Source organism: Clupea harengus, chromosome 23 (assembly GCF_900700415.2).
Source record: "Clupea harengus chromosome 23, Ch_v2.0.2, whole genome shotgun sequence".
In the NCBI taxonomy this organism is placed as follows: Eukaryota; Metazoa; Chordata; class Actinopteri; order Clupeiformes; family Clupeidae; genus Clupea; species Clupea harengus.
The window spans coordinates 21,352,411-21,363,512 of NC_045174.1; the positions used below are offsets into that span (position 1 = coordinate 21,352,411).

An 11,102-nucleotide genomic window follows, 5' to 3' on the forward strand; every position below is an offset into this window, starting at 1 on the left:
AGCTCCTGTGTCTTTAAGACCCCACTCCTGATGAGCCCAGTGTCCTCTGATTGGTCAGCTAGGTGGGCAATAAGGATTGTGTTACGAGATTGTGTCATCTTGTAACAAAGGAAAAGGGCTGGAATTCCAACAAGGCGTTTCAGGCAGCTGAGAAAATCTGAGGTTCTGCAGGAGTTCCTCCCTCTGGCGTGTGCTTTGGGCTTTGCACCGTTTCCATGCACAAAAAGCTCTATAACTAGAACTCTTGAACACTCTGAAGCTCTATAACTAGAACTCTAGAACACTCTGAAGCTCTATAACTCTAGAACACTCTGAAGGAAAGAGGAAGACTGCATTAGCATAATATGTCTGCTGAAGCTCTATAACTATAACTCTTGAACACTCTGAAGCTCTATAACTAGAACTCTAGAACACTCTGAAGCTCTATAACTATAACTCTAGAACACTCTGAAGCTCTATAACTCTAGAACACTCTGAAGGAAAGAGGAAGACTGCATTAGCATAATATGTCTGCTTTGAGGGACTTGTGTCAAAGGGATTTAAAGCTGAGGGACATTTGCGACATTTATCAACACACGTCTTATCCTTATATACGGTTGTTTCCATCTTAAAGGTGCGGTACGTGATTCCAATACACTTTTTGTCAAATTCAGCCAACTCATCCTCATTCATCTACTAGCTGCCTGTTGTGTGTGTGGGACACCTCACACCTCTTATCCATGTCTAGTGTTAGTGATTCTGGTGTTTGAGTTCTTGTTGTCATGGCAACATGTGCTTTTTGTTTACATTTTGATCGTGTGGTGGTGTCATGTGCTTTCTGTATTTGTTTTGAAATGACATGTGTCTCTGACTCCACCCAGTCTTTGTTTGATTTCCCACCATTTTGTGAGCACACCTCATTTCTGTTTGTTGCGATTGGTTTGGTGGGTATTTAAGCCCGGTATGCCTATCAGTCTCTGCCATATCGTGCCAGTTATTACCTGTGCCGTTTCAGCGATTAGTAAGTCTGCTATTCCCTGTGTTTTTGACCTGACCCTGTTTGGATTCTGTATTTGGGATACTTCTGCCTTGGACTCTGCTTGATTATTAGATGTTTGACCTTTGCCTGCCTGTTGACTACGAGACTGCCTTTTCCCTTTATTAATGTGTTGTCTGCTAGTGGGTCCTTTACTACTGAATTGGTAACAGTCTAGTGTTGTTTCCATTTGAAAGCACATCATGTGAATGCTGCTGATGTATAAATGTGTCAGCCAAGTGATTAGACATGAACATGCTAAGACCCCGTGTACACATGCGTGGGACTGGACATCAGACAAGAAAAGACAACAGAAAAGTGTACAAGTTTAACAAAAAATGTAATTTTTAATACATTTATTATTATTTTTCAGAATAAAATGTATCCATCATCTCAATCTCTCAACTAATTTGGCAGCAGGGTTTACCTATATATTAATTCAACATCAGTTTGTAGTTTGTTGTTCATATATATATATATATTTTTTGTATTTTTTTTTCAGTCATTTTTAAAGATTTTTTTTTTGTGAAGATTTTCCTGTGGTTTATCCGCTCCTTTGTGATTGGCTCCTGAGAGCTCTCTCACACAACTCCTCCTCTTCTTCTTCTTCTTCTGATTTTTTTTTCTTTCTCTGCTCCTCCTCTCTCCTCTCTCTTTCTCTCTCTCTCTTTCTCTCTCTCATGTCCTTTAGACACGGATCACCAGCCCTAAAGAAGGAAGAAAATCCCAGTCAGGCAAAAACAAGTTCGTCGCTTTCCTCCTCAAAGTGGTTAGTACGTACCCCAAGCTACGGGTCGACTTACTGATCTACTTCCAGTCACATTTCCTGAATGGTTTTCTACTGGGTCTATTCAGTGAGTTTAATATCTGCAGAGCACTATACAGCGACTCAGTGCTGAACACTGTTCCAGAGATCTACGGAAGCAAGTCACCTGATCCATGGCACTCTGAGATTCAACTGAATGAAGAGTGCGCTACAAATAAAATGCATTATTATTATTATTATTTATTATTATTATTACATCTTTAAAGAGCACTGGAGATCTCTACTGTAAGCATGCAGAAGCGAATGCACACGATCACTAATATGGTGTCTACAGGCCCTAAAAGCTCTCTATCTATGCACGGAGATTTCTGAGCTTGCACCACAAAACTACATCAACACCAAACACAAAGGTACGACTCTCGAACTGAAACAGACGTAAACAGAGCTCATATCCAATCAGAAGGGGCTATTCCAGCACATATGACCAATACAAACAGACTACGAAGCCACTAGCTGCTGACAGACAGGTAACACACAATTACACTTCTGAACATTCGAGACACAGGCTAGCTAGCTAGCTGGCTACACACTGGCAACAGACATACATGTTTTATGTATGAGAAGGCAAGACTGACAGGCAACCTTCAGAAAGACGCCCCCTTCAGGCAGAAGGAAGAACTGCAGAGCATTACCAGGAACAACAGAAGCAATGTTGAGCTGGTCCTCGTACAGCCACACGTACACACACACACGTACACACACACACACGTACACACACACACACACTCACTCACACACACACGTACACACACACACACACTCACTCACACACACACACGCGCAGTCTCACAGAGGACCATAATATACCTTGTTTTTGTTACAGGGGAATGGAGGGAGCTAGACAGGTTAGACGGCAACCCGAACAACTGAAAGTGAATAAAACCCATTAGTGAACGATGGAGATGGCATGACAGGGGGGGAGGGGGAGAGATGAAGGGAGAGAGAGGGGGAGAGAGATGAAGGGAGAGAGAGGGGGAGAGATGAAGGGAGAGAGAGGGGGAGAGGGGAAAGAAGGAGTAGTAGATGTATATAATGATGGAGATGGCATGACAGGGGGGGAGGGGAGAGATGAAGAATGAGAGGAGAGAGATGAGGAGAGAGAGGGAATGAAGGGAGAGAGAGGGGGAGAGATGAAGGGAGAGAGAGGGGGAGAGATGAAGGGAGAGAGAGGGGGAGAGATGAAGGGAGAGAGGGGGAGAGATGAAGGGAGAGAGAGGGGGAGAGAGGGGGAAAGAAGGAGTAGTAGATGTATGTAATGATGGAGATGGCATAACAGGGGGGGAGGGGGAGAGATGAAGGGAGAGAGAGGGGGAGAGATGAAGGGAGAGAGAGGGGGAGAGATGAAGGGAGAGGGGGGAGAGAGAGGGGGAGAGAAGGAGTAGTAGATGTATATAATGATGGAGATGGCATGACAGGGGGGGGGGGAGAGATGAAGGGAGAGAGAGGGGGAGAGAGAGGGGGAGAGAAGGAGTAGTAGATGTATATAATGATGGAGATGGCATGACAGGGGGGGAGGGGGAGAAGATGAAGGAGAGAGAGGGGGAGAGATGAAGGGAGAAAGAAGGAGTAGTAGATGTATATAATGATGGAGATGGCATGACAGGGGGGAGGGGGAGAGATGAAGGGAGAGAGAGGGGAGAGAGGGGGGGGAGAGAGAGGGAGAGAAGGAGTAGTAGATGTATATAATGATGGAGATGCATGACAGGGGGAGGGGGAGAGATGAAGGGAGAGAGAGGGGGTAAGAAGGAGTAGTAGATGTATATAATGATGGAGATGGCATGACAGGGGGGGAGGGGGAGAGATGAAGGGAGAGAGAGGGGGAAAGGGGTGAGAGGGAGAAAGAAGGAGTGTTAGATGTATATAATGATGGAGATGGCATGACAGGGGGGAGGGGGAGAGATGAAGGGGGAGAGAGGGGGAAAGAAGGAGTAGTAGATGTATATAATGATGGAGATGGCATGACAGGGGGGGGAGGGCAGAGATGAAGGGAGAGAGAGGGGGAAAGGGGTGAGAGGGAGAAAGAAGGAGTATTAGATGTATATAATGATGGAGATGGAAGTAGGATAAGATACAAATGGTGGAAGACAGGAAGATAGACAGAGAGAGAGAGAGATGGACAGAGAGAGAGAGAAAGATGGACAGAGAGAGAGAGAAAGACAGTTGGAGGTAATGAGATGGGGACAGAACATACAAACATATATATAAAACATTTATAAAATGAATGACAAGAACGTTAATTAAAGGTGAATGAGAGTGAACAGAACAGAACCCTTTAGGCTGCTTTATACGTGAACCGTGTGTGTGTATGTGTGTGTGTGTGTGTGTGGGTGTATGTGTGTGTGTGTGCTTTTCTGAGAATCTTGTGTGTGTGTATGTACATATGTAAGTGTCTATCCATGTGTGTTTATGTGTGTGTGTGTTCTCTTCTGAGTGTGCTGTGTGTGTATACTCATGTGTAAGTATTCGTATGCGTGGGTGTGTGTGTGTGCAAGTCAGTTCTCTTCTGAGTGTCCTGAGTGTGTGATGTGAGACCTTACCATCAATGTAGTTGCGGGCAACGAATTTGAGGACTTCATCAAACAAGATGACGGGGAAGGAGAGCTTCAACACCATCAGCCACTGATCAACACTCAAGTGAGTCATCTTGAAGATCATCTGCAGAGGGGAGGAGAGAGAGGGAGAGGTTAGAAGAATGAGAGAGGGAGGGATAGAGAATGACAGAGGGAGAGATAGAGAATGAGAGTGGGAGAGAAAGAGAATGAGAGGGGGAGAGATAGAGAATGAGAGAGGGAGAGATAGAGAATGAGAGAGGGAGGGATAGAGAATGAGAGAGGGAGAGAAAGAGAATGAGAGAGGGAGAGAAAGAGAATGAGAGAGGGAGAGATAGAGAAGGAGAGAGGGAGGAAGGGAACGAAGGGGATAGCAAGAGAATGACAGAAGGGAGAGAAGATCGTGTGTCTGAGTCTGAGTCTGAGTCTGAGTCTGTGTCTGTGTCTGTGTCTGTGTCTGTGTCTGTGTCTGTGTCTGAGTCTGAGTCTGTGTCTGTGTCTGTGTCTGTGTGTGTGTCTGTGTCTGTGTCTGTGTGTCTGTGTCTGTGTCTGTGTCTGTGTCTGTGTCTGTGTCTGTGTCTGTGCTTGTGTGTGTGTGTCTGTGTGTGTGTGTGTGTGTGTGTGTGTGGTGAGTGTGTGTGTGTGTGTCTGTGTTAAACTCACGGGCAGAGGGTCGACATAGATGATCATGAAGTGGAGGGAGAAGGACAGGGTCATGGCGGCCAGCAGCCAGAAGTTGACCCATGGGGGCATAAGCACCAGGGACTGGTTCTCAGACAAGCTGGAGAGGAGAACCACAGCAGAACCTCATTAGAACGAACCTCATCAGAACCGCACATCACAGACTATACCCCCAGAGAACAGCCCGACTGAGAATCGATCAGGACCGCGTGATAGTCACAGTCATTGAACTGATCAGGACCGCGTGATAGTCACAGTCATTGAACTGATCAGGACCATGTGATAGTCACAGTCATTTAACAGAAATGGTAGTTGTTCCAGAGCCATGTTTTTAAACAACATCACACATGGCAGCCTCTTCCTGTCCTCTCAAGACCCACAGAGGCTGCCCTAAGCCGAGGACTACAGCCAGGGGCCACTGAGGGTAAGAGCCAGGGGCCCATTGAGGGTAAGAGCCAGGGGCCACTGAGGACTACAGCCAGGGGCCCACTGAGGGTGAGAGCCAGGGGCCACTGAGGGTGAGAGCCAGGGGCCACTGAGGGTAAGAGCCAGGGGCCCATTGAGGGTAAGAGCCAGGGGCCACTGAGGACTACAGCCAGGGGCCCACTGAGGGTGAGAGCCAGGGGCCACTGAGGGTGAGAGCCAGGGGCCACTGAGGGTGAGAGCCAGGGGCCCACTGAAGGTAAGAGCCAGGGGCCACTGAAGGTGAGAGCCAGGGGCCCATTGAGGGTAAGAGCCAGGGGCCACTGAAGGTGAGAGCCAGGGGCCACTGAGGGTCAGAGCCAGGGGCCACTGAAGGTGAGAGCCAGGGGCCACTGAGGGTCAGAGCCAGGGGCCACTGAGGACTACAGCCAGGGGCCACTGAGGGTAAGAGCCAGGGGCCACTGAGGACTACAGCCAGGGGCCATTGAGGGTCAGAGCCAGGGGCCACTGAGGGTAAGAGCCAGGGGCCACTGAGGGTTAGAGCCAGGGGCCACTGAGGACTACAGCCAGGGGCCACTGAGGACTACAGCCAGGGGCCCATTGAGGGTAAGAGCCAGGGGCCACTGAGGACTACAGCCAGGGGCCCACTGAAGGTGAGAGCCAGGGGCCACTGAGGACTACAGCCAGGGGCCCATTGAGGGTAAGAGCCAAGGGCCACTGAGGGCTTTGTGTTTCAGCTCCAGTTCCAGCTCCATTGCTGTGGAGGTGAGTGGGTGGGTGCAGTTCCGCTTCTCACCTGTTGAGGGCGTTGAACATCTCAATGGTGACCAGCACGGACAGGGCCATGGTCATGGGGGGAGAGGCCTCGAAGATATCGCAGTCAATGCCCACAAAGTCCTCAGCATCACCATGACACTGCATGAAGTGGGACTATAAACACACACACACACACAGTTAGCCAGGAAGGACACTGCTTACTCATATTCATACAGACACAACTAAACTTAGAGGGGTATTGTTATTACAACTAACCAGAAGGACAGCTATTGGTTAATAGTAACAGTATTAATGCATCTTATAGATCTGTAGGAATTACAGTGCAGTACAGTAAACACACACATACACACACACACACACACACTGAACTCACCAGCTGGTGGAAGGTCACTCCGGGACCCTCGATATCGTACATGAACCAGTAAGCAGCACCTCCAACGGTGGCAGCACCCACATAGCCTGAGCAGGAAAGGAGGATGAGAAGATTGAAAGAGTGAGAGAAAGCATGCATTCCCTTCTTTTTCTCCTCTTCTTCCCCTCTTTTCTAACACTACACATCAAATCTTACTCTGATAGCTTGGCTTACACACACACACACACACACACACACACACACACACAACCAATGATTATGTATCTGAAGAAGAGCCAAACACACACACACATAAATACACATTCATAGAGACACTCACACACACACACACACACACACCCACACACACATAGACAGGCTCACCTCCAATAACCATATATCTGAAGAACAACCAGCCGGAGATCAGGGGCTCCTTGGGGGAACGTGGGGGTCTGCCCATGATGTCAAGATCGGGGGGGTTGAATCCGAGGGCGGTGGCGGGCAGACCGTCAGTCACCAGGTTCACCCACAGCAGCTGGACGGGGATCAGAGCCTCGGGCAGGCCCAGGGCAGCAGTCAGGAAGATACTACACACACACACACACACACACACACACACACACACAGAGGGAGGGGAAGAAGAGAGGACAGAGGGACCACAGTAGTGCAGAGGTGGAGTGATAGAGGGAGAGAGTGACAAAGAGACAGAGGGAAAGAAAGAGCAGATAAAAAAGAGAGGAGAAGAGAGAGAGAAAAAGCAATGATAAGTCAATGGTGGAACATGAGACACTTTCATCAGTCCCCGAGTGTACACCTGGGGTCATCGGGTCATGTTGTGTGTGAGTGTGTGTGAGTAAGTGTGTGTGTGTGTATGAGTGTGTGTGTGTGTGTGTGTGAGTGTGTGTGTGTGTGTGTGTGTGTGTGTGTGTGTGTGAGTGGGTGTGTATGTGTGAGAGTGTGTCTGTGTGTATGTGTGTGTGAATGAGTGTGTGTGTGTGTGTATGTGTGAGAGTGTGTGTGTGTGAGTGTGTGTGTGTGTGTGTGTGTGAATGAGTGTGTGTGTGTGTGTATGTGTGAGAGTGTGTGTGTGTGAGTGTGTGTGTGTGTGTGTGTGTGAATGAGTGTGTGTGTGTGTGTGTGTGTGTGTGTGTGTGTGTGTGTATGTGTGAGAGTGTGTGTATGAGTGTGTGTGTGTGTGTGTGTGTGTGTGTGTGTGTGTGTGTGTGTACGTATCCACTCACCAGACGACCTCTCCAACGTTGGAGGAGATAAGGTAGCGGATGAACTGCTTCATGTTGTTGTAGATGGCTCTGCCCTCCTCAACAGCGGCCACAATGGAAGAGAAGTTGTCGTCGGCCAGGACCATCTCAGAGGCTGACTTGGCAACAGCAGTGCCAGAGCCCATGGCGATGCCAATCTCTGCCTTCTTCAGGGCAGGGGCATCATTCACACCATCACCGGTCTGGGCAAGGGGGCAAGAGGGAGGGTAATCAGTGGAGAGCAGACACTCTTTGCTCAGGGCAATAGTGCTCAGGGCAATAGTGTTCAGGGCAATAGTGCTCAGGACAATAGTGCTCAGGGCAATAGTGCTCAGGGCAATAGTGTTTATTTGAGCCGACGCCTGGGTCAGTGTCTATATGTTCACGTGACTGAATCAGATCAAATTGTGATTCGAAATTTTCAGAGATACTAAATGACCCAACTTAATGGGAAGAAATTGGAGAACACCATGTCTATGTGTGTGTATGTGTGTTTGTGTGTGTGTGTGTGTGTGTGTGTGTGTGTGTGTGTGTGTGTGTGTGTGTGTGTGTGTTGCAGGTGTGTGTGTCCTCACCATGGCAGTAATCTCATCGTCCTTCTGCAGGAACTCGACGATCTTGCTCTTGTGGGAAGGCTCGACACGGGCGTAGCAGCGGGCAACGCGGGTGGCAGCAGCTTGGTCGGCGTAGCTCAGGTCGTCAAACTCACGGCCGGTGAAGGCCTTGCCAGTCACATCCTCATCCTCCTTGAAGATGCCAATACGGCGGCAGATGGCCACAGCGGTACCCTTGTTGTCACCTGAGGGGGTGAAGAGAGTGACAGGTGAGGGGGGGTGGGGGATCCGGAACAACACGCGCACACACACACACACACACACACACACACACACACTAAAACACACACACACACACACATACACACACACACTCACTCACTCACACACACTCGTTCACACACACTCACACAGAAGACAGCACAGGAGGGGATTCAATGACAGAGCTAAGGGAGAGAGGGGTGGAGAGAGAGAGAGGGATGGAGAGAGAGGAAGAGAGAGAGGAAAAGAGAGAGGGATGGAGAGAGAGGAATACTGACCAGTGATCATAACGACGCGGATGCCAGCGCATCTGCACTCCTCAATGGAGGCCATGACTTCCTTACGGGGTGGGTCAAGCATGCCAACGCAGCCAACAAAGGTCAGGTCAGTCTGGAGGAGAGACAGAGAGATGGAGAGAGAGAGAGAGATTATGGTCAGACTTTTGTTACTGCACAGGCAGGTGTTTGAGTGCAACAAGCAAAATCTATTCACACTAAAACTACAGACATGATTCTCTCAACAAAAACAACTCATGGTTACAACTACAACTCATAGCTACAACTACAACTACAACGTGTGTGAGAGAGAGAGAGAGAAGAGAGAGTGTGTACGTGCGCACGTGTGTGTGTGCTGCCCACCTCATAATTGATAAACTTGGTGGAGTCCTCCAGGACCATCTCCTCAACCTTGAGGGGGGTGTCACGGGTGGCGAGGGCCAGACAACGGAGTGTGTCTCTGCCACAACCCCAGTCCTTGATGGTGGCCAGGATGGTTTCCTTCACGGCGGGAGTCAGGGGGACACGGGTGGTTCCAACACGCACGTATGCGCACCTGTCAATCACACCTTCTGGGGCTCCCTATTGGTTGGACAGGAGAAGGAGCAATTGGTGAGGGGGGGCGGGATAAACCCTACTTCCTGGATGACATGCTCTCTAGGTGACATCATAAAGGAATAACAGAACAGATGAGGGAAACAGAGAGGGATGAAGGGTGAAGATGGAGGGATGGAAGGAGAGCTGGAAGAGAGGGAGGATGAGGAAAAGGGGGAAAAGATGAAGAAGCGCATGTACCTTGACGAACATCTTGGCGCCACCATCGCCCTTGCTTGGGGTGCAGTACACAGACATGGACTTCCTGTCACGGGAGAACTCCAGGGTGAAGTTCTTCTTCATCAGTTGCTTGATGACCTGTCAGGGACAAAGCCAGAGGTCATGCATAGGTCATTTGGTCTCTAATGACAATTAAGCATCTTGTCTGCTGAGACGAAACTAACACAACTGGACTGGTTTGTGTGTGTGTGTGTATGACTGTGTGTGTACGACTGTGTGTATGAGTGTGTGTGTGAGTGTGTGTATGAGTGTGTGTGATCACTGAGGTGAAGTCAAAGACATTACAATTCATCACCTGACTGATATTATTGATCACATGTGACTGATATTATTACGAATGAATCACATTAACACAACAATTAAATCCCTTTAAAGGTAACCCTTCTAACTGCATGTTTACGATGTGAAGACAAGTGTTTTCTCTCCTCTGTTCACATTCTGTTCTTGTATCTACTCCCTGCCCCTCCCTGGCACCTCCCTGCCCCTCCCTGGCACCTCCCTGCACCTCCCTGGCACCTCCCTGGCACCTCCCTGCCCCTCCCTGGCACCTCCCTGGCACCTCCCTGGCACCTCCCTGCCCCTCCCTGGCACCTCCCTGGCACCTCCCTGGCACCTCCCTGCCCCTCCCTGGCACCTCCCTGGCACCTCCCTGCCCCTCCCTGGCACCTCCCTGGCACCTCCCTGGCACCTCCCTGCCCCTCCCTGGCACCTCCCTGGCACCTCCCTGGCACCTCCCTGCCCCTCCCTGGCACCTCCCTGGCACCTCCTGAGCGAGTGTGACTGAAGATACTCACGGAGCAGCAGGCGTTGGCTCTATCAGCCTTGGACAGACCGCTAACGCTGGAGTTGAACACGTTCATCTTCTCGACCAGGCAGCACAGAGCAGTCTCAGTGGCCTCTCCGACCTTCTCAAAGATGCCCTTAGACTGCAGGGAGGGGAAGAGGAAGGAGAATACAAGAGTGGTTAGTACGTCATTTCCTGTTTATTTATCTCTGGAAAATCTGTGTGTTTGTAAAGTGTCTTTACAAATAAAGTTTGATTCGATTTGACAAGGAGAAGTAACGGTCAAGAGAGTAGAGGTTTGGAATGAATGAAATCTATGTCATCTACGATCTACGCTCATAGGAGGCCAAGTGTTCAGATTAAGAGAAGGAAGAAGAAAAAGAGAGGGAGTGTGTCAGAGGTAGAGACAGAAGAAAGGATGACTAAGAAGAGGGAGGGAGGGAGAAAGAGAACATGAAGATTAGAAGACAGGTGTGTGTGTGTGTGTGTGTGTGTGTGTGTGTGTGTGTGTG

General features: G+C 49.3%; 1 protein-coding gene across 2 annotated transcripts in view; it reads right to left on the reverse strand.

Moving 5' to 3' along the window:
- Positions 1-1,338: 1,338 nt before the first annotated feature.
- Positions 1,339-11,102, reverse strand: part of atp2a1l (ATPase sarcoplasmic/endoplasmic reticulum Ca2+ transporting 1, like) — a 17,738-nt gene continuing 7,974 nt past the window's right edge. For both annotated transcript variants that reach the window (XM_012820509.3, XM_012820510.3), the window contains exons 12-24: positions 10,601-10,732; positions 9,768-9,884; positions 9,336-9,554; positions 8,976-9,087; positions 8,458-8,681; positions 7,865-8,085; positions 7,008-7,210; positions 6,645-6,730; positions 6,291-6,424; positions 5,054-5,171; positions 4,379-4,496; positions 2,649-2,707; positions 1,339-1,722 (exon numbers count right to left, since the gene is read on the reverse strand). In XM_012820509.3, coding sequence (XP_012675963.1) covers positions 2,688-2,707; positions 4,379-4,496; positions 5,054-5,171; positions 6,291-6,424; positions 6,645-6,730; positions 7,008-7,210; positions 7,865-8,085; positions 8,458-8,681; positions 8,976-9,087; positions 9,336-9,554; positions 9,768-9,884; positions 10,601-10,732 — 1,704 coding nt within the window. In that variant the 3' untranslated portion in view covers positions 1,339-1,722; positions 2,649-2,687. The remainder of the gene's footprint in view (positions 1,723-2,648; positions 2,708-4,378; positions 4,497-5,053; positions 5,172-6,290; positions 6,425-6,644; positions 6,731-7,007; positions 7,211-7,864; positions 8,086-8,457; positions 8,682-8,975; positions 9,088-9,335; positions 9,555-9,767; positions 9,885-10,600; positions 10,733-11,102) is intronic.